Genomic DNA, 19,205 nt, shown 5'->3' with positions numbered 1-19,205 from the left:
GTAACAGTGCCACGTGTCATATCGAGGCCGAGGATGCCATGTCTATGTTGAGAAGACCCTACCCTTGGATGGCCAGGCCGAGGAGGCGGGTCTTGACCACGTCAATGACACATTACCAAAGAAGATCACACTGTAGAGAAAAGGCCTCAAGAAGGGGGTCAGTCCTGTCGTATCTAAAGGGGTGGAAGCTACCACTACAATTATTGCACCCCACCAAACCCTTTAGCCGCATTTATGTGGAAAAGACCCTGAACAGTGTTGTCTTGGTTGCCGCAACTCAAAAAAGATTTGGGGAGACGTCTGATGGGACAAACACTAGAGTAGCAGCCTACATGATTAACAAATGGAGGGCCAAGATCAGGAGAAATAGGCTATATAACATAAGAAACCCTCTAGAGGGAGGGGATGATCTGAAAATCTAGAGAGAAAACACTGTAGCAATAAGAGCTGAAATTGTAGCTAAGTCTAAAAAGAATATATTCAAGAACTACTCTCCTCGGACTTTGTCGAGGAAGGATTTCTCTGCATAAAGCTTGTTTGTCTTCACTTTTTTATCATCTTTAATCCACTGTGTGCAATGTTCAATCCATTGAACCCCAGTTTTTAAGCCCACTTTCTACAAATTTATTGTGTTGTGCTTTTTGGGCCCTAATCCTGTTGCTCCTTAGGCTCAAGATCCAAAACTCGCCCTTACAATAATAACTTGATATGGGATTGATAATGTATTTGTGTTAGATCTTAAACTCAAAAGCTTGATATTGAGTTCGAGCTTTCAAAAAATTTTATGAGTTCAAGCTTGAATATCATTTATAGGCTTGGTTTGAGCTCAAGCTTAGCTTAAACATTTTACACTCGTTATCAAGTCAAGCCTAAATACTCATTATTCGATAAAAACTTAGGTCGTTTACAACTCTACGTCCTCCAATCTTACTCAAACCCCGCAATCTAAAATTTTGGTTAAGTTAGCAAGTGGGTTACTTGGGTTTGATTAATATACATGAGTTTAATGTTGGGGTATTTTCAAGATTTAATAATTAATTAGGTATTTTAGGCATTACACAATAAAATATTTTTAAAATCAAAATAGCTTAATAAAATATTTCGTTAATGTTTAACCTGTAGGGTATGATGTAGTGTATATTTGGCTATTTAATCATTGTCTAATCATACTAGGTAGAAAATTGCTCGATTTTGAAGTTTAAAAAGGGAATTGTGAAACATAAGGGGAAATATTTTTCTAAAATTTATTTACATTTAAATAAATATAATTCTTTTATTTTCTGGAGTTCAAAATAAATATTATTCAGTAATCAAATAAATAACATTAAAAAAAAAACTGATTATAATTGGACCTAAAATTTGATTAAAAAAAATTCTGATTGGACCTCGTAATCCTTTATTTCTGAATAAAGCAAAAAAATTGGCATAGCATATGAGGTCCGAGACTGACCGGTTGGGGCCTTTTTAGTGTAGCTTGTCCCATATAAAAGGTCCACGCCTCTGTGACAGTCACCTCTCTTACACTCTCACTCACTCACTCTCTCGGCAAATGGACCCACTTTGGTAAAATCAAAATCAAAACCAACAAAGGCTAAAATCTCATTTCCCTGAAGAGAAATATTGCTGTTCAAAGGTAAGTCCTTTTTCCTTCTTTACTGGTTTTCTTGTCTTTGTTACTTTTAACAGTGTTTCAATTTCTGCAAAATCATGATGACCCAAATATCTTTTTCTTTTTCTTTTTCTGAATCTGTCACCAACAGCTGTGGTCACTTGGTTTTTGAAATTTTGATTTAGACCCATGATTGGAAAATTAAGAAGGTTTGGAAATATGAACAAATTTAGAAGCAAGAATGATTCTGGAGTAAATGGGTGTTTTTTGTGCATGTTGTAAAGTGTCTATAATCAAATGGGTGTCTTTTGTGCATAACAAGTTGTTTTAGATTGACATGCAAACTTGAAAAGCAGATGTGTGGTTGGATTTTTTGTTCTCGCCAGAGATAAAGGGGAAAGAATAAGTTTAAAAAAGAGAAAAGAAAGAGCTTTGCTGGGTATTGGAAGACAGACCTGCTTTGAAGATATGGAAATAGCAGAGCCTAAAATGGTTTTTTAGAGCGACCCATTTAAATGTTTTGCTATATGTACTCAGCAGAACTAAGGTTTAGTTTGAGAGTACTTAGATTATTGCTTGCTATTAGTTTGTTTTGTGCCTAGTTAATTACTGCATGGCCTTTTGTTTCGTTGTCATAGTTCTTTTATAAAGGCTATTTAATGGTGTGCTTGGGTTTATTTTTGGATTAACTTTGGCCATCAAAGCTTTTAAGAGAATCAGTGTAAATGGTGTGAAACATCAATTCAAGTCTTCACTTGTATGACATTTGTAGTCTTGAAGCAAAAGGAAAAAGTGTTCAGCATGGCAAAACTATTGTTCATCCAAACAATAATAATTTAAAAACCATGATTTGAATCTGATTTGAAGGCATTGACATGTATCCAAATTAATAGTGACACTAATTTATCTATATCTATCACTTAGCTGATGAAGTAATGAATAGATGTATGAAGTCTCTCTAAAAGCGTTCACCCTGTTTGATTTCTTTTGCATTTGCTCATTCTATAGTTATAAAGCTTTATGGTTTAAAACAGTACCAGAACTTTCTGTATTAATATGTGCAGTATTTAATGTTTCTTCCTCTTTCTGCATGTTTATGTGGGTAGCATGCTTGTTGTCACACTAAAAGAAGTTACTTTGATCCATCTAATTGCATTACCGTATTTAAGATCTCTTGGTTTCATTGACATGGATGAATAGTTGGCGGTTTACCTTCTACAGGATACATTCTCTATACCATGAAGAGGTCATTGCCATGGAATGAGCAAATTGATGTTATATCATCAGATGATGATTCTTCTTCCTCAGACTCAGAAATGGATGGGTGTGATGGAAAGCAGCCAGTTGATGAGGAGTGTGACAGCAAGCAGCCAATCGACGATGAGTACAATGGCAAAGAATTATCATATGAAGGTATTAGTATCCTTCATATCAATTCATATTATAGAAAGAACCTTAGTCTGGGTTTTTTTTAGAATAACCTTTTAGGAACTACCTATTCAGTTGAAACCAGGTATGCCTCTCCTCTGTTTTAAAAATAGCCCTTTTTATCTGTCTAAATTTCTCTAATTATAATCGCCTACCATCAGTTTGCATTGAATAAATGGAGTTTGTAACTTATATTTTTCATTTATTTAATGTATCCAACATAAATGAAGCATGATTATGTAAATATCTTAATAGGCCATAATCTGGTGTTTCAATGCTATTCGTTCTATAAAATGGGTTTTATGGTGAAGCAGTTTTGGCATGACAGTCTCAGTTGATTAAGATTAACTAATTTGCTTGTCCATTGATTTTGCAGCAGAGTGACTCATAAGTAAGTTGCTTTCTGTTTTAACCTTTGTAGTATGAGAATCTAAAGAATCTATCATATATGGTGATAGTGAATACTGTATTTTGGGACAACTAATGTTTTTTTTTTTTTTAACATTTCTGTTATCATCATGAAAACACTTTGTCGCTCCAAAGAAACTTATGTTTAAGTTTCTTGCCCCCCGTTGTTCAGAAGCTGTTTTCCTTTTAAAAAGACCGATTCTCCTTATATTGCTAGTCATGCCATATGCACATGTTATCTGCTAGATCATTTTGAGATTCTGCAAGTTGGATGAAACAAATGGGAAATATTTGATACCTGAATCTTGCATGCTGATCAAGATGAAAAACAAAAAAAAAAAACTTCAAGTTATTATGTTGTTTGTTTGAGTGTGCTTGCTTTTGTTGACATATTATGCTTAGGACTCAGCATGCAGGAACCTCTTAGAAGCTTTCTCTGGTTCATAACAATTGTGGACCCCATTTTTCAAATTGCAATGTTCCCATCTTTCATTGCACCTCTGTTTTACCTTCATGAGTCCCTAGCATTGATCTCATTTGCACAAACGCCTTTCTTTCATAAACATTCTTTTGTTCATGTCGCAGATGCATTAATCAAAAGTGCAGAAATGTATCAGGAATACATGAAGCATATCCCAATTCCAACACACCGTGGCTCTGTTATTCCATTTACCACATGGATGGGATTAGGCAAATCCATTAAGCAGTTATATGATCAGCCTTTGCACTACCTCACCAATATTCTCCTAAAACAGTGGGATCAATTGAGGATTGGCAGTGAGGATGAACGTAAGCCTTTGGACACCTTAGTTCACCCTCGTAAAGCTGAAGCCACCATCTGGCTTATTGAAGAAGTCCACCGGCACACCTCCTCTCATTTTCATTTAGCCAAACTTTGGCTTTCCGATCCAATGCACCATACTTTTGTTGATTCCATTTTCCCTAAATTATGAACCATATACTGAAAGGCCAGGCCCTTCAGTTTTCACTGGCCTTTGCGCTGGTTCTGTAAAATGTGATCTATATCTGTTAGATTTGATCAGGACCTGTATCTAATAAATTCAGTATGAAAGAGAGCTTTTCTCTTGTTCTTGCATTCTATTTTCCCCCTCTCCCATAATTGTTTACTTTTAACATAAGTTGCTGTTGGAAGAATATCTGCTCTCTCTCATTTATTCTTGATTTGTTTATTTTATATCCAACAATGTTCTCTTGGTCGGAGTTTAAAATTGCAATGGTCATTCTTTGCTGCAAAAAATTGAAATTAAACTGATACATAGTCTGGTGAACTTTTAATTGACATTATTAACAAATATATGTATTATACTGAAGCTTACAATTAGCTAAAGATAATCTAGAAGTGTTTAATTACAAATGAATCATTTTCTTTCTTTTTTTCTTTTTGTAAAGTTTCACTACCAATAATCACAACAAGAACAATTACCTTGCCGAAAAAAGTGGAACCTGCTATTGTCTCGGACAATAATTTCCCTTTCATATATTCTTGATACTAATTTGGAAAACGAGTGGCAATCAGCACATATACGGAGATTCTTGACAACACGAATTGGCATTCCTTGTCCTGTACTGATAAGACCAAAAGCTATGGCTAATTTCTCACTATGTTGGCTGAGCAAGTACTCTTTCTCATGCTCATCAACATCAAGCATAACATTGGTTAAATCAGGAACATGGCCTGCATCTTTGAGTCTGCAGTTTATTTCTTGTAGCATCATTGCAATGTGGGCCTTTTCTGGGTGTGATTCATCACCAGAGGTGAACTCATGGATTATGCCATTAACCTGCATTGAACTTGATCCAGGCACTTTATGGATGCCTTTTTCTTTCAATTGTAACCTCACTTTTGCAACTTCATTCCATTTCCCAGCAGATGCATATATGTTTGAGAGAAGCACATGAATCCCTGTCCTATCAGGGGCCAATTCAGTTATCCTTTCAGCTGCATGTGCTGCCAACTTGACGTTCTTATGTGTCCGGCAAGCAGCTAAAAGAGACCCCCAAATCACATCATTAGGTTCCATGGGCATGCTCTTTATGAGATCAATCGCTTCTTCCAACAACCCAGCTCTGCCAAGTAAATCAACCATACACCCATAATGGACAATTTGAGGATAGATTCCATGGATTTCCTCCATTGACCTGAAAAGATGCCACCCTTGATCCACAAACCCGCAACGGCTGCATGCCGTCAGTAGCGCCACAAAGACTACCTCATCGGGTTTCACCCCTTGCCTAAGCATCTCATTGAAAAGCTCCACAGCTCGTTCCCCATTTCCCTCCATTGCCATTGCTCCAATGGCTGCAGTCCAAGCAGAAACATCTCTTTTTGCCATCTCATTGAAAATTTGTATTGCACTTTGAGTGTCACCACACCTGGCAAACATGTCAACCAAGGCTGTGCCAAGCCGCATGTCACAGTGAATATTATTCTTATCTATGTAGGTAAGGATCCACTTTGCCAGCTCAAGAGCTCCTAAATACCCACAAGCAGATGCAACGCCCACCATTGTCACCCTATCTGCTTTAATCCCTTCATTCTGCATCTCTCGGAAAAGATCAATTGCCTCCTCAAACATGCTCTCTTGGACCAAAGCATTTACCATTGTGTTCCAGGACACAAGATCATTCTCTGGAATTTCATTGAAAATCTCCCAAGCTGACTCTACATTATCATTTCCAATTAAACCTGCAATCAATGAGTTCCATGACACCAAAGTCTTCTTTGACATACAGTTAAAAACTCTGTGAGCCATTTCTTGTTTAGCACACTTCATGTACATGTCTATCATGGCATTAGAAATGTTATCCCAACTTTCTAGTCCATTTCTTAAAACATAACCATGGCACTGCTTTCCAAATAAAAGATCGCCTAATTGTGCACATGCTGAGATTGCTGATAACATTGTAACTCTGTCTGGTCGTGGTCCCTGTTGCAGCATCTCACCAAAAACAGCAAGAGCATCTCTCACAAGTCCTTGCCGCACATAATTTGACATGATAGTATTGCATAGAACCAAATTCCTATCAACACATTCATCGAAAAGCCTCTTTGCACTACCAATAGCTCCACATTTCATGTGCATATCAACAAGCGCATTCACCATAAGCGTGTTACACTTTACTCCTTCCTCACCCACATAAGCACTTACCTTCTCACCCAATTCAAGATCCTTCAACTTTGCACAAGCCGAAATCACACACACCATCGTAACCGAATTGGGTGTAATACCCGTCTCCACCATTTCAAAAAACAAAGAAACTGCCTCCTCGGGACAATTCCTCCTAGCATAACCACAAATCAAACTAGTCCACGACACAACGTTTCTCTCAAGCATCCCATCAAACACCTTCCGTGCATACTCCATCTTCCCACACTCTGCATACAAATGAATCAAAGAATTACCAATAAACACATCTTCCTCCAAACCCATCTTAACAACTACCCCATGAACTTGAATTCCCTCACAAAACCCAACAATCTTCGCACACCCGCTTAGTACAAAAGGAAATGTGAACTTATCAGGCACAATACCCGCAATCACCATTTCAATATATAGCAAGATAGCTGCATCACCAAACCCAGCTGAAGAGTGACCTCTAATCAAAGAATTGTACATGAACAAAGACCCAATACTCCCCTCATCTTCTCTATAAAGTTTGAATGCCTTTTGAGCATAATCTAAGCTTTCAAGAGTGCCCATTTGGGCACACGCAGCAATTAGCTTGGACACAGTAGAGGGACTATGAGTGAGGCCTTTCTTTGTGAAGTGTGAGTGTACTTGCTTGAGTTCTTTGATGGATTTGCAATTCTGGAAAGACCCAGTTGGAGAGGGGTCTTTGGGTGTGGTCTTGGGGTCATTTTGGTTGGTGGGAGTTATGAAGGTTGGAGTGGCTGAGACCAGAGGAGGCAGTGGAAGAAGGGTTACAGCCATAGTGTTCATTATGGTGTTGGGTGCTAACTAACTAAACTGAAAGTTCTTGAATGGGCTCCCTCTATTTATATATTGGTTGACTGAAATTGTGGGCCCTTTTTGGAATATTTGTTTAAATAATATTACAATATACGTATTTTTACACTTTTTTTTATCCATATGTATTTTCAAATAATACAAACAGCATTATTAAAACAACGTTACCAAACGGCCTTGTATGTTTGAATCAGTTTTTTTTTTTTTTTTTTTTAATTTTAAATCTTGATTTTTTTTTCTTCCTAAAAAATAAATACAAGTAGAATTGTACGTAGAAAACTTTTAGAGGTTTTAACTAAGTCGGCAATGAAAATAAGATGAGATTTTGAACTAAAACAAACAAACCATTGAACTGACAAAAACCAACACCCAATTTTCAATGGAACATATCTTGCAATGTCATGCAGTTGGTTATACAGTGGATCAATTTGTTGAGTACAATTGACCTAAAGAAAAACGTTGGGGTGGTACGGATATGATACCGACCTAGGAGTTTTCAATACTGAAATTGGAGATATCATACATGTTACATGAGGTTAAAAGTTTTCATTGCTTGCTCATGGATTTTTTTTGAAATAGCAAGAATTTAACATGAAAAAAATTTGATGATAAATGATGAATACAAAAGAATCTGTACACATATTTGTGAACAATTTAATTTCTAGAATAAAGCCAGCTGAGAATATATTTATTTACTTATATATTTATCTTAATGAATAGGTAGAATCATTGACAAAAAAAAAGCAATCATACAGTAATATGTATAACTCAAAACCAGAAGAAGCACGAGCTGCATAGAATTTTTAATTTTCTTGTAACTCTCTATCTGAGCTCTTTTTATAGCTCAAAAAAGGCCTCCTCTATTTATTGTGTAAAGTTGAATTTATTCAATTATGTATCAACTTTATTCTGTACCAAATTTGCTTGTAATTCAAAATTTAAAAACCCTGTATTTAGGTGGGAATAATGTAAGGATTGTATGTGAAAGAGTATGAAGATTTGATCAAGAGTGTGCAACAAGAAGGTGACTCGTGACTAACTCGCGAGTGGTAACTCGCCAAAATGAAGCACACGTGTAAAGCATGCAGGAAGATAAAGAGTCAGGCTAGCTGGATCACTACATGACAAAAAGTAGAGTCTGGCCTAGTCTAGTAACTGGCGATTGGAACTCGTGACTCATCCCAGTCTCGAGTAACTTGCTAGTGCACCCTATTTTGCTAAAAAGTGACTTTTCACATTCCATCTCATACCCTACTATAAATACCATTATACTCATGAAATGTAGAGAGTTTCAAGAGAGAATTTTGAGAGAGGAACCCTAGAGAAAAACAAGATTGATTCATCCACAATCTTATACACTTGATTCTCTAAATTCCTCTACTTTCATCCTCTTCATTGTGAGAGGATCATAAACCAAATCCTTACCTCACCAAATTCAGAGTAGTGAGAAGGTTCTTGGTGTTTGGGAAGCAGTTCAAGAGGGAACCAATTCATATTGGTTGATACAATAGGCTAATTGCGGGATCCAGAAAGCTAGAGAAGACACGGTTCGGCGTAACCTTGTTGGAGCAACAAGCTTGGAGGACTTAGGTGCATTGGGGAGATTAGGTTGGAGGGCCTATTGCTATTCATGTGTTCCAACTGATTTTCTAGTGGATCATTTACCACTTGGAGGGTGGCAGAGAGGTTTTTCGCCAAGTTCTTCGGTTTCCTCTTTGATAATACATGTCGGTGTTATCTTGTGTTTGCATCTCTCTTTCCCTTACTCTTAACTTTTAATTTCTACTGGTTGTAATTAATTAATGGCTTAGAGTAGTTTGCTAATTTAGGTATTGCTTATATTTCATATTCTGCACATATATTGTTTGAATATAAGTTTGTATTGGAAAATTTGTTTTGGTCTAAACATTTACAAGTGTTTTATACACTATGTGAGTTTTCATATTCCACCATCATACAACCCCACATGATAGATTGAGGAAGCGAGAGCCACCTGCACATGTTGTACCCTTAAAGAATTCTATTCAAAACAAATTGAGAAAAACAACATTAACCCCTGAGAGCAGTGACAGAAAAATTGAGCAATGTTCATAGTACAAACAGGTTCATGCCCCATTTGCAGCATAGACTCCTTTTTAAGTACTGAGTCACCAAGACCTCTTTTGCTCTCAATTCTACCTTTAACATCCTTCTTGATGTCTTTGATAATTTGCTACTCTACTCATTCCTTACATTCTTTGAATGGATAATTGCATTTCTTTGCTGCCACAGATGATAAACAGTTGCCCACCAAGCCAACTTGCAAATGGTAACTTTGAGACTGCGCCCTTTGAGTTGGTTTACAGACCAATCAATCAAAATCTGCCATGTACACTCAACATCTGATACCAACCATAGATTCATAATACTTCCTCAAATTCTTTTAGTGAAGGAGCATTGGAAAAATAAGTGCTCTCTGTTTTCTGTGAAGGCATTACATAGCACACACTTGCTTTCCCCATTATAACCCATTTAATCACTCTTTCTTTAGTTGGTGGCTTATTCCTCAATGCTAATTAACCAATGAAATATTTCTAGGGATAGTGAGATCAAATCACAGCAGTTTCCACCAATATATTATTTGCCCCTTTTCTTTAATTTTTTTTTTCTAAGTATTAGCACAACTAAATTTGTTCAAGCTGAGCTTGCTCTGAATGCTAACAAGTTGCTCAGATCTAGCTGCCCTCCAAAGCCACTGTTTGTTCTTAAGGACAGAATCAACTTTAGCGTCAGAGTGCCTAGCTTCATCATAATTGACTCTATATCAAAGTTCAAGAATTCCTAGCTTCTTGCCTCAGCTTAAGTAAAGATATCCACCCCTAGATGCTATTTGGGAATAGTTATGCACCCTAGCAAAGATAAGGAACCAGCATTTGAGTAAATAGTTTCCCAATGAGCTTCAACACTGCAGCTTTATTCCAAGACCCAACTCTCTTCAAGCCAAGCCCTCCCTCTTGCTTTGGTAAGCACACCTTATCCCAAGCCATTCTGATGCCACCTATACCTGCCCCTCTTCCTTTCCAAATAAACCGGTTAAAGCATTGTTCAATAGAAGCAATTACCTTCTTAGGAAGAATGAACATACTTCACCAGAATCTTTGAATACTATAAAGAACAGATTGCAGCAACTGTAACCTGCCAGCAAATGATAAGTTACTAACTGACCAAGCATTGATCCTGGTTAGAATCTTGTCTATAAAAGATTGACAATCTTTCATACTGAGCCTCCCTTCAATAAGGGGAATGCCAAGATATCTGACAGGTAAAACCCCTTCTTTGAACTGAAGAATACTCAAATTCTGCTGCTTTAAAACATCTGGGGTAACCGCACAAAAAAAACCTCACTTTTACATGGATTGACAGCCAGCCCAGATATCTCCTCAAACTCCAATAGTGTCTTTAATCAACTGCATTGAGGGTAAATTACTAGATTGGCTGCTGTAAAGTTTAAAAGATCATCTGCAAAGCTGAGATGAGTGATTTGCAACTCTTAACACTGAGGATGAAATGTAAATTGGCTAAATTTTTTAACTTTAGAATGCATAAGTCTTGTAAAGGCCTCCATAGAATCAAAAATAGATAGGAGGATAGTGGATCTCCTTGTCTAAGACCTTTGCCTCCATGAAAATACCCCACTAAAGAGCCATTGATAGTGATAGTATTGAGTAGTAGTTATACATTCTTTTACCCAATTGACAAACCTTGGGGGAACTCCAGCTGATATGAGGCACATAAGGATGAAGTTCCAAACTAAGGAATCATAAGCCTTCTTCAAATCTTCCTTGATTGCACATCTGGCCACACCTTTACTTCTATTGTAGTGTTTTACCTGTCTCTTGTGACTGCGGTTTGGTTGGAACTAACCAAATCTAGGATCTTGGTAATGCATTTGTATATGTAAAATATATATAAACCACAAACAGGAACTCAAAGAAGAAAGAAAATTTGACCTTTTTTACATAGAGAAGTTAAGGAATTACAATTGATGCAATGGTCGTACTAAGGTGATTACTATAGATATTATAAAACAACAATCACATGATCCAAATGCTTTTGATTCACCATTTCCTCCACAAGTTCGATTCTAATATTCTAATGTTAGAGAGTTCTGTGCTTTTCCCATTTTGGACAAATTGGCTGTGTTAATATATAGAAGAAGCCAGGGATATTTGCTTCAGGAATCAGACTGTAATATCAAAATATAATTAAAAAAACATTCATGTAGGCATACTCACACACTCATATGTACATGTGCATATATGCATGCATGTATATGTGTTTGCTTGAAATAATTGGTAGCGAACAATTTCATGCTTTACGAGAAAGGAGTAAACTAACACGAAATGAAAGGTTCTTAAATCAATTTATCTTTTGGACTTTGGAACATTATAAGCTTTATTTAGATATCATTCTTTCATATAAGATCGTATGAAGATCAGTAAGAAATCATCATAAAATATTGAGAACTTTTTCTATACCTAAAAAATGAATATAAATTACAAATTTGCATTGAATTTATAATATACATATTGCTTCATTGTTTATATATATATACACACATATATAACATAGGGAACTTTCTAAAGAGAGAGCAATTTGGACTAGTCTCAATCCAGTAAAACCTATGAGCAACTAACCCCATGTCCAAAATCAATGGCCAAGTAATCTAGGAGCATTTAACCCTGATAAGCTAAGCAATTTATGCTCATGCCCAAGGGCACATATTGCTTTATTCTCATTTATCATACGATTGTTGCTTAATTAAGAGTTCAAATCTCTTGAATATTAGAATTTAAAAGATTAAAGTTCTTTTTGAGAGGGGGGAGCACTATTATTCCCTGCCCCAATATATAGCTTCGTGAAGTCTATGGTGTGCACAATAAGTTTATATTAAGCACGTCTCATATCATGCTAGACTTACTATTAAAATTTTATTTTATAATTAGGTTCTCATGGACAAGTGGGGATAATCAACTAATTTAAAAAGTAGTCTTCAAGCTGCAAGTGTAATCACTTGATTATGCAGTTAGCTCCAATGTCTCCAATTTAAAACCACCGCAGACTTTCTAAAGTTCCTAGATAGCTTGAGCTGGAGTTGATCCTTTATTGAATTTTTCTTTTTCTTTTTTACTTTTTGTTTATTGCCTTGTCTTTTTTCTTGTATACCATATACTTGGATAGCATCCTTTTGCATTTTTTATGGAATTTTACTTATAAAAAAGGGGTAATTTCACTTAATTCACTTGTGATTTGTGACAATTACACATTGCCTACCTATGGTTTAAAAAGAATCACTTTACCTAATTGAGATTAAATTCGTTATGCAACCATAACCCACCTCTATCTCAGCCTTTTAAAAAACCAATAATACTAAATAGAGGTCATGTTCTTGGGAAAGGACACTCAAAGAAAAGGTGCTTTTCATTATCTATTAATAGAACTTCTATGAAAGCTTATCTGCACAAATTAAATTATTGTTGTCCCACTCTTACTATTTCATTTTATGCTCTATCAAGTGCAGTATGTTACGTGTCTAATTTCTCTGCTAATTTAAACTTTGGTTACTTAAAGAGGGAAAAGAAAAAAAAAGAATGTGCGACATTTGGCAATTAATGCAGCGTAAAATGGAACAATCATGCTACAATGAGCCTGTCTTTTTTCTTTCTTCTCTTTTATGCCAGTCATGCTTTTTTTATGAAGGATTGAGAGTGAGAATCTCAGATAACCATTCTCCACATTTTGTTGTTTATTTCTTTGATTGTATGAGACTAGGAAGCAAGTCAAAAGAACCATTCCATCTTACTATTATTAAATTACATCTCAACATTCTTGAAAATTTGGGGTGGTAACAGAACTAGTTTTTATCAGAGAGAGCCGTGGCTATGCCTCTAATAGTCTTGGGAGTTGTCCTGCAGCACCCACCAAAAAGAGAAGCCCCAGCCTCCCTCCACTTGACTATGTATGATACAAAATCTTCATCTACATTCCCACTTGATTTCTGCAATAGAAAATCATTTAACTTTAGTGCTTTGAGGAAATACTAAGCATTATCAGAACCTACTATCTAGGAGCTCATACATCCATCAAAGAGTAAACCATGCAGCAGGTGGATTGAGTATATATTTCGAGAAATGCCCCCATTTTCAACTTGGAAGATTAAGAATTACATACTTGTAAAAGAAAAGGCTTACAAAGTAACATGCAATAAATGCGATTGGTGTCACTTCAACTACATAATAATTATGTCTGAAGTATTTTTTTTGTGATAGGCTACACTGTTACAATGGCATATCATTTTGTAAGGTTTATGTAATAAAAATTACTCTCTCGCATCACTCTAATGGTAAATTATTGACAAGCGTGTTTTCAGAAGACTGGAGATTAGTGTCAATGAAGGATTGATATAAGCTAATTCTGTTAAACTATGCCTTACATCGTGAATATGCAATTATTCTTAGTGATCCTAAATGGTGTATTAATAAACAATTGTCCTAAAAGCAATAAGCAATAGAGTAAGGCAAGCAACTCACCACCCATTGCTTGGTCTGACCGTCATAAGTCTCACCGCTGTTGGGATATATCAGAACCGGTTTACTCGTTACCTGCCAAAGAGTTGGCCAGAGACATCATTTCAAAATTTTCAAAATGTTAAGAAGGTAATTTTGAAATTCATCAGTAGCAGTAAATTATAATCATAATGCTTCACTTGAGAGATCATTAGAAGAGACAAGCTAGAGATATATCATCACAAATGTTAAGCAGAATAAGTGTCAAATTTATCGGCAGCATTATAACCCTAATGCTTCATTTGTCTTTTAATTTGAAGTGACCATAAGAGTAAATTGTTGCAAAACGAATAATAGAATGCAGGCATGACTGGCATAAAATCCTGTACCTAGAGGAACAGGAGGAAGAACTAATGTTTGCAAGTGTTTGGAAGTTAACCAAGAAATAAACAAACAATCAAAGGCAAACAGCAGGAGTATTGTTAATTTTATAAGCCATAAAACTAAAGAATCTTTTTGTAAGAGGTGTGCTGCAGTTTGAATTATTAAAATCTGAGATCACATGAAGATCTTGTCACAAAGAATATATGCTTTGTAATGAATTATAAGGGCACCTAACCCAATTCCTTCAAAAGTTCTGGATAAAATAAGTAGATACAGAATCTCTATCAGAATGTAATCTCATAAATAAGCATCAACCCCGAAAATTGTACCTTTCGAATAGATGTAATCAGTCCATGGATAAATCTAGGAGGGGTACAGTTGATCCCAACAGCAACAACCTGCTTGCATGAATCTGCAATGGAGACACACTCCGAAATAGGATCACCGCTAACCACATTAACTCCATCCTTAGAATTGAACGAAAACCAGGCTGGAATTTCTATGCCTTCTTCTTCCAGAAGCTCAGCATATGCCTGCATTATAAAGAAAAATCAATGAATGTGTTACAGCCAGAGGTAAAGGTCATATTGGAACTAGTGCATATGCACATAATTAAAAAGAAAAAGGAAAAATACCAAAATATCAAGATAGATTTTTCCAAATTTTAATAGCAAAAATGTAGATAGGTATTCTGACTTCTGACTAGAGTGACAATCTCATTTCTGGATTACAAATTTTGACAACAAATGAGATGATTGAAAGACTTATAACCTTATTAATGTGTGATACCAACTAATTCCTTTCAATGCATTGGCATCATGTGGACTTTGGAACAATTCAAGACCCTGTGGACTTTGTCCCACCACTTAAGTTTTCAATTAAAATGATGAAATTCACATTTGACTTGTTTTCTTCACAGACCGAAAAAGAAAGTGAAAAAAGGACAAATGGCTTGTTATTTTCACTTGAGTAAGGACGAAATTTGTTAAATCAGAAAGGCATAATTAAGATACGAATTAAAGCTATCAAGTTGATTTTGGAATTAAAAAAGAACAAATGTAAGCAAAGTATATATGAGGTTCACATAGTATTCAATATATGATTTTATAAGGAACTAGCTAACATATTAATGAATGTGCTCTTTCATGAGAGAACCTCCAGTGAAACTACAGATAAAAAAGAACGATGGCTAGCACATGTCAGAAAGCAAAATTGAGGCATTTTGGCAAGAATTATCCGCTGGAAGTATAGACAGACATATACTGTAAGTAGATTAAAAGGTTCGATGGCTAGCACATGTAAAAAAAAAAAAAATAGCATGGTACCTTTGCCTCTAGCTTATTTGGAATTGTTTCAAAAGCAATCAGGTCAGCACCTGAGTTGGCTAGAATCTGTACCCTTCTCCTATTAAAATCCTTCAATTTTTCCAAAGTAATTGCATCGCCATAGTTACCACTGTGAACAGAGAATAAGAAAAGTTATAGTGGCATGTTGATGTATCACAATAAGATAATATAATACCAAAAAGTAAAAGAAAATGCACCACAACCCTGGCCAACAAGCCAAGCCATGTTGGACACTATACTTGCTTTAAGAAAAAAATTCTTGCCCAAAATTAAGACAGGCATATATAATCATGTCCAACTGTCCACTACTAAAAGAAATGGCCAATCATTCATGTTGTACACATCAAATGTGCAAGCATCTCTACCATTATCATTCGAGCCATGCAATTAAATAACAAGTGACTCACATACATCAGTCACATTCACGTACATAGCGATGAGCTTTGTGACCGATGCTATAAACTTATCCTTTTTCACAACTTACTGTCACTGTTAACGTTACTTCTATTATGCGCCAATCACAACATAGAGTTGTGAAAATCTTTATGTCACTAGAGCTATTGCTTGTACTTAGATATAAAGCAAATGTCAAATCAATGAAGACCAACTTTAGAAATTAATTACTCCCTGAAGATCAAGTCCACACACCTATACTCAGAACCATCAGCTAGATAAGCTCCATAGCTTCCAACAGAAGCTGCAACCAAAATTGGTCGTCTCGAAGTCCTTCCATTTTCCATGAAATCCCAGGAGTCTTTTGTGCATCGGTCATAGTAAATTTCCCTTGCCTCACACGCAATTTCTACACTTTTCCTAAGCAAAGCTTCAGCTTCTTCCTTAGAGAAGCCTTTAGCCTCAAATCCCTGAATCGTGGCCTATGCCAAACATGAAACATGGTAACTTTGATTAATAAGAAAAAATGCTATAGGTGAACATAAAGTAACATGGAAAGGGGGTCTGAAAAATTACCTGATAAGATGCTGTAAGTATGATATTAGCTCCAGCATCAAGATAATCTAGATGAACCTGTTAAATCAATCAAGTCCATTAACAAAAATGGCATATCAACTGTTAAATCAATCTTAGCCTTTTTTTTTTACAAATGAAAGGGGATCACTTTGTCAAAAAATCTTGAAAGATTTGAGGGGGATGATAATTTTGGTGGGAAGAGCACTAAATATAATATAATCTTGAAAAATTCCTCTAATCCATTACATGGCATTTCAAATGACTACTCAAACTTTTAGTCACTTAACTCTTATTTTTTTTTTAATGTAAAATCACATGACTTATTTAATGAATCATCTTACCTATTTAAAACAAACCGATGATAGTTTTATGAATTGTTTCATAATGGGTTAAAGGGATTCATTCAAACTGGTTTGAAGGAAAATTCAACCTTATAATTTTGCTACACTTATGTTACAATGTAATTTTTGCCGACGATAAAGATAACACTCCTAACCTAAGATAAGGACGTGTGACACTTGCCGAGTAATGGGACCTATTGTGGAATAAATGGTTGTTTGATTTTTGTATAATAAGCATAAGATCCCATTTTCTTTTTCACTCATTAATTACAAGTTAGACTTAGACAACCTCATCCTACTTACCAGTTACTATCTATAATATTATTGTGTTAACAGTGTTTTAAAGAACAAATTGTAGTTGTAACCTCAATTGCATGAAAGAGACAGATGTCACGAAAATTCAAGACCAGTTCACTTTAGTACAAATACTCAGGAGCAGACAGGATAGCTTTCGACACCTCAGTGTCAGAAAAAAAATTATTGTATTCCTTTCCTTTTGTTTTCTTCTTTCTATAAATCATGACTATCCAACTGTGCTTATCTTTTATATATAATATAATATTATATAAAAACAACAAAATCAACTTCTTGCAAGGTGCAATTTGCATATAGCATAGGAATTGTATTCTCAGAACACGTGTATCAAAGTCCTCCAAACGTGTGTGCTTATCACTTATCATGATACTTGTGACTAATCCGTGAAATTCCACAAAATGTTCGGGGCAAAAAATAGAAATAGTAAAAAAAAAATATCATTGTAACTTTATTCTATTCAAAAAGTTAATTAGCAATTAGATGACAATTTATATATATGTACAATTAATAACGTGGATGGAAAAGACAAGGAAATATAAGAAATGTAATCAAATCAAACTTTCTATCGATGTTCACGGAATTATATTATGATATTTTTTTTTCTAAAAATATAATTATATTATGGTCTTAGAAATTAAAATTTTGCATATATGTGACAGAAATATACTCCCTTAACGTTCTATAAAAAAAAACTTGGACGAAAATTCTAGCAGATTTAAAGGGATTTACCTTGCATAATAGAATACAAAATTTTATAATTAAATAAAATTTTGGAATCATCATCTTCTAAATTTAAGATTTTTTTTTAAATTTTTGGTCCATCAATTTTGATTTTGTTTTCAAAATAAAACTTCTAGTTAGCTCTGTAACTATAACTAATCTCAACTGACAACATCATTTTATTGACATTTAACAGTCAAATTACTCATTAAAATGAACTAAATAACCATTTAAATGAAAACAATCCTAAACTTGAAGGCTAAAAAAGTAATTTAATATCTAAAAATCAAATTATGACCTCCAAAATCTATCATGTAAGGCCCACTCTGACATAAGCAAAAAGATGCATATTTCCGAAACATGTAATACTCACTCTATCATTTTGTTGACACTTAACCGTCATATTAGTTATAAAAATATTAGTTCATTAAAAAATATTAGTCATAAAAATGAACTAAACTTGAAGGTTAAAAGTGTAATTTATAGTATCTAAAAAAATAAAATTTAGGTACGTATTTTTCTAAGAAGTTAAGAAGAACCACATCATGAGAGAGAGAGAGAGAGAGTACCCTTCGGACAAGATGAGGGGAATCGACAAGGCACTTGGCGCTCCAAAGAGGGTCATTGAGATCAGCCCCATGTCTTTCCAGCTCTGTCGCAAAGCCACCGTCAATGACAACGTTGCCACCGCACTTTCCGATGAAATCCCACATAAAAGTCGACGACGTTGTCGTTGTTGCTGTTGTTGTCGTCGTCGTTGTCGTCTCCACCACGTTTCTTGAACCCATGTTGTGATCACTCGGTGGTGTTTGTTTTTCTCGTGGCGGTTTATGTAACTTCAAATGCAAAACTTGGAAGTGTGTGCGTAAAATTGAAACCGAACCACACTTTTATAGAGTACTAGAAACTAAGTTAAACAGGCGTGCCTTACTGTCCAATCTTCTTACATTGAAAACAACAATTTATAGAGGGAATACAACATATCAAGTTACGAATATGCCCCCATACCCATTATGTTTTTTGTTCGTCCAATAATAATAACAAGATTCGGACTAATCTTTCCCAATAGTTAGTGAGTCTTGTCCTTATCCCCAATCATCGTAGCAATTAAGTCTAAATTTTATTTTATATGATTTATTTACATTGAGTGT

The 19,205-nt window shown here is 35.3% G+C and overlaps 3 protein-coding genes across 4 annotated transcripts; 1 reads left to right on the top strand and 2 right to left on the bottom strand.

Annotated features, from left to right (window-relative positions):
• Nucleotides 1-1,487: 1,487 nt before the first annotated feature.
• Nucleotides 1,488-4,541, top strand: LOC142623688 (protein RDM1). 2 transcript variants are annotated; one of them, XM_075797132.1, is made up of 3 exons: nucleotides 1,488-1,633; nucleotides 2,831-3,022; nucleotides 4,031-4,541. In XM_075797132.1, exons 2-3 carry the CDS (start codon nucleotides 2,848-2,850, stop codon nucleotides 4,396-4,398), a joined length of 543 nt encoding a protein of 180 aa, XP_075653247.1. In that variant the 5' UTR covers nucleotides 1,488-1,633; nucleotides 2,831-2,847; the 3' UTR covers nucleotides 4,399-4,541. The 2 variants fall into 2 exon arrangements, with proteins under 2 accessions (XP_075653247.1, XP_075653248.1); XM_075797133.1 differs by lacking the exon at nucleotides 1,488-1,633 and adding an exon at nucleotides 1,801-2,156.
• Nucleotides 4,542-4,751: 210 nt separating this feature from the next.
• On the bottom strand, nucleotides 4,752-7,407 carry LOC142624127 (pentatricopeptide repeat-containing protein At3g22690). The gene has a single exon (XM_075797634.1). It carries the CDS (start codon nucleotides 7,405-7,407, stop codon nucleotides 4,861-4,863), a length of 2,547 nt encoding a protein of 848 aa, XP_075653749.1. The 3' UTR covers nucleotides 4,752-4,860.
• A 5,840-nt stretch (nucleotides 7,408-13,247) lies between these two features.
• On the bottom strand, nucleotides 13,248-18,991 carry LOC142625403 (homocysteine S-methyltransferase 3). The gene is made up of 7 exons (XM_075799071.1): nucleotides 18,624-18,991; nucleotides 16,679-16,735; nucleotides 16,358-16,584; nucleotides 15,689-15,818; nucleotides 14,693-14,896; nucleotides 14,004-14,075; nucleotides 13,248-13,471 (listed from the first exon to the last, which is right to left on the bottom strand). Exons 1-7 carry the CDS (start codon nucleotides 18,840-18,842, stop codon nucleotides 13,328-13,330), a joined length of 1,053 nt encoding a protein of 350 aa, XP_075655186.1. The 5' UTR covers nucleotides 18,843-18,991; the 3' UTR covers nucleotides 13,248-13,327.
• Nucleotides 18,992-19,205: the final 214 nt, after the last annotated feature.

The sequence above is a fragment of the Castanea sativa genome, chromosome 2 (genome assembly GCF_040712315.1).
Source record: "Castanea sativa cultivar Marrone di Chiusa Pesio chromosome 2, ASM4071231v1".
NCBI lineage: Eukaryota > Viridiplantae > Streptophyta > Magnoliopsida > Fagales > Fagaceae > Castanea > Castanea sativa.
This window is presented reverse-complemented; position numbering and strand designations above follow the sequence as displayed.